The sequence below is a fragment of the Olea europaea genome, unplaced genomic scaffold (assembly GCF_002742605.1).
Source record: "Olea europaea var. sylvestris unplaced genomic scaffold, O_europaea_v1 scaffold20023, whole genome shotgun sequence".
NCBI lineage: Eukaryota > Viridiplantae > Streptophyta > Magnoliopsida > Lamiales > Oleaceae > Olea > Olea europaea.
This window is the reverse complement of record NW_019237901.1, coordinates 1-1968: the sequence shown is the minus strand read 5'-3', so window position 1 is coordinate 1968 and position 1968 is coordinate 1. Positions and strand designations below refer to the sequence as shown.

The following is a 1968-nucleotide window of genomic DNA, read 5'->3' as shown; positions in this document are numbered from 1 at the left end:
ATATATATATATATATCTGACTTTACCAAATTTTAGGCGAAGTAGTTCAAAATGCATTTTAGTCAAAATACCTTTACATTGGCAATATGATAGAATGCAATTTAAATTTGTTGTTGTATGTTGAATGCATGACTGCTCTGATGCATTCTCCAAGTAAGTGTTTGGTCGTAGTTGGGTTAAGTGCTGACGACGAGGGTATGCATTGTATGTTTATACAAGAAAAGTAGCAAAATATTGGAATTCTAAGTTGTTCATGGTGGAATGCAGTAGGCCTGCAAATATGTGAAACGTTGCATTCTTATCTTATCCTTTTCCATGGCATTATCACTCATATGGGGTCTAGAAAGATAAAGTGCCTTCAATATTTTTGTTGTTGCCTTTACATACCAATAATTAACCTAGAAAATAAATCCATCTTATGTGGAGAAGGCCAAACCATAAAATATGACAATATGTATTTATTTTCAGTATCCCCACGTAGACCAGGTTGTCTTTGCTTTTGCTCCACCGACAGATGCAGTTGAAAGGGTGGATTTTTTTTTATTCTTGACTATATTTTTCATGCTACTATTTGAAAATTTACCGCGTAGTCAAAGGAATAATTTATTTAAAAGTAATTTGGAAACTTGGATGCGTCTTGTGAATTACAGGGCTACTTGGAACAGCACTGAGAGGCGAAAACTTGGATTTTTCTCGTGTGGAACTGGTAACCCTATTGATGACTGCTGGCGTTGTGACCCCAATTGGCACAAGAACCGTAAACGCCTTGCTGACTGTGGTATTGGTTTTGGGCGCAATGCCATTGGAGGCCGAGATGGCCGATTTTATGTTGTCACTGATAATCGGGATGATGACCCTGTTAACCCAAGACCTGGCACTTTACGCCATGCTGTTATCCAGGACAAGCCTCTCTGGATTGTCTTCAAGCGTGACATGGTTATAACATTGAAGCAGGAACTCATCATGAACAGTTTTAAGACCATTGATGCCCGTGGAACCAACGTACATATTGCCAATGGAGGGTGCATTACAATTCAATATGTTACCAATATTATTATTCATGGTTTGCACATCCATGATTGTAAACCGACGGGAAATGCCCTGGTGAGGAGCTCGCCATCACATTTTGGTTTCAGGACCATGGCTGACGGCGATGCCATTTCTATCTTCGGGTCGAGCCATATCTGGGTCGATCACAATTCGCTTTCTCATTGTGCTGATGGCCTTGTTGATGCTGTCATGGGCTCCACAGCCATTACCATTTCCAACAACCATTTTGCCCATCACAATGAGGTCCGTTAGCTTTGAAATGTTTTTCCGTAACATCCAATTGCCGGTAAATATACGAATAATCTTGTTTGTTTATGTCAACAGGTTATGCTGTTGGGACACAGTGATTCTTATGTGAAAGACAAGCAAATGCAAGTGACCATTGCCTACAACCACTTTGGTGCAGGTCTCATTCAGAGAATGCCAAGGTAATTCACACTTGGAATTTCATGCTAAATGGCTGTATTTAAGACCTCTTTGCATAATCCTCTATTTTGTGGAGGAAAATCCAATTCCTATTTTACGTGGAACACTAAAAATCAAGACCTTAACATCGACTTTTTGGAACTAAGATACGTAATCTGATGGGAAAACATTGTACAAATAATGCAGGTGCAGGCATGGATACTTCCATGTCGTGAACAATGACTATACTCACTGGGAGATGTATGCCATTGGTGGAAGTGGAAACCCCACAATCAACAGCCAAGGAAACAGATATCTTGCCCCTGCCAATCCTTTTGCAAAAGAGGTACCACAAAGTCACGTTGCTTCATAAACAATTACCAATCATTCGCGATGAGATTTAAGCGCCATTCTTGTTTAAATGTTGGTGATTTTGTTTTGATAGGTGACAAAACGAGTCGAGACAGCTGAAAGTCAATGGAAAGGTTGGAACTGGAGGTCGGAGGGCGACCT

The 1968-nt window shown here is 40.2% G+C and overlaps 1 protein-coding gene across 1 annotated transcript; it reads left to right on the top strand.

The window, feature by feature from the left end:
• Window positions 1-52: 52 nt before the first annotated feature.
• LOC111379546 (probable pectate lyase 1) lies at window positions 53-1963 on the top strand (the record flags this gene model as incomplete). The annotated part of the gene is made up of 4 exons (XM_023002939.1): window positions 53-1293; window positions 1375-1478; window positions 1663-1801; window positions 1901-1963. Coding segments are annotated over exons 1-4 (1155 nt in total), but the record flags the coding sequence as incomplete, so codon positions are not given.
• Between the last annotated feature and the right edge of the window lie 5 nt (window positions 1964-1968).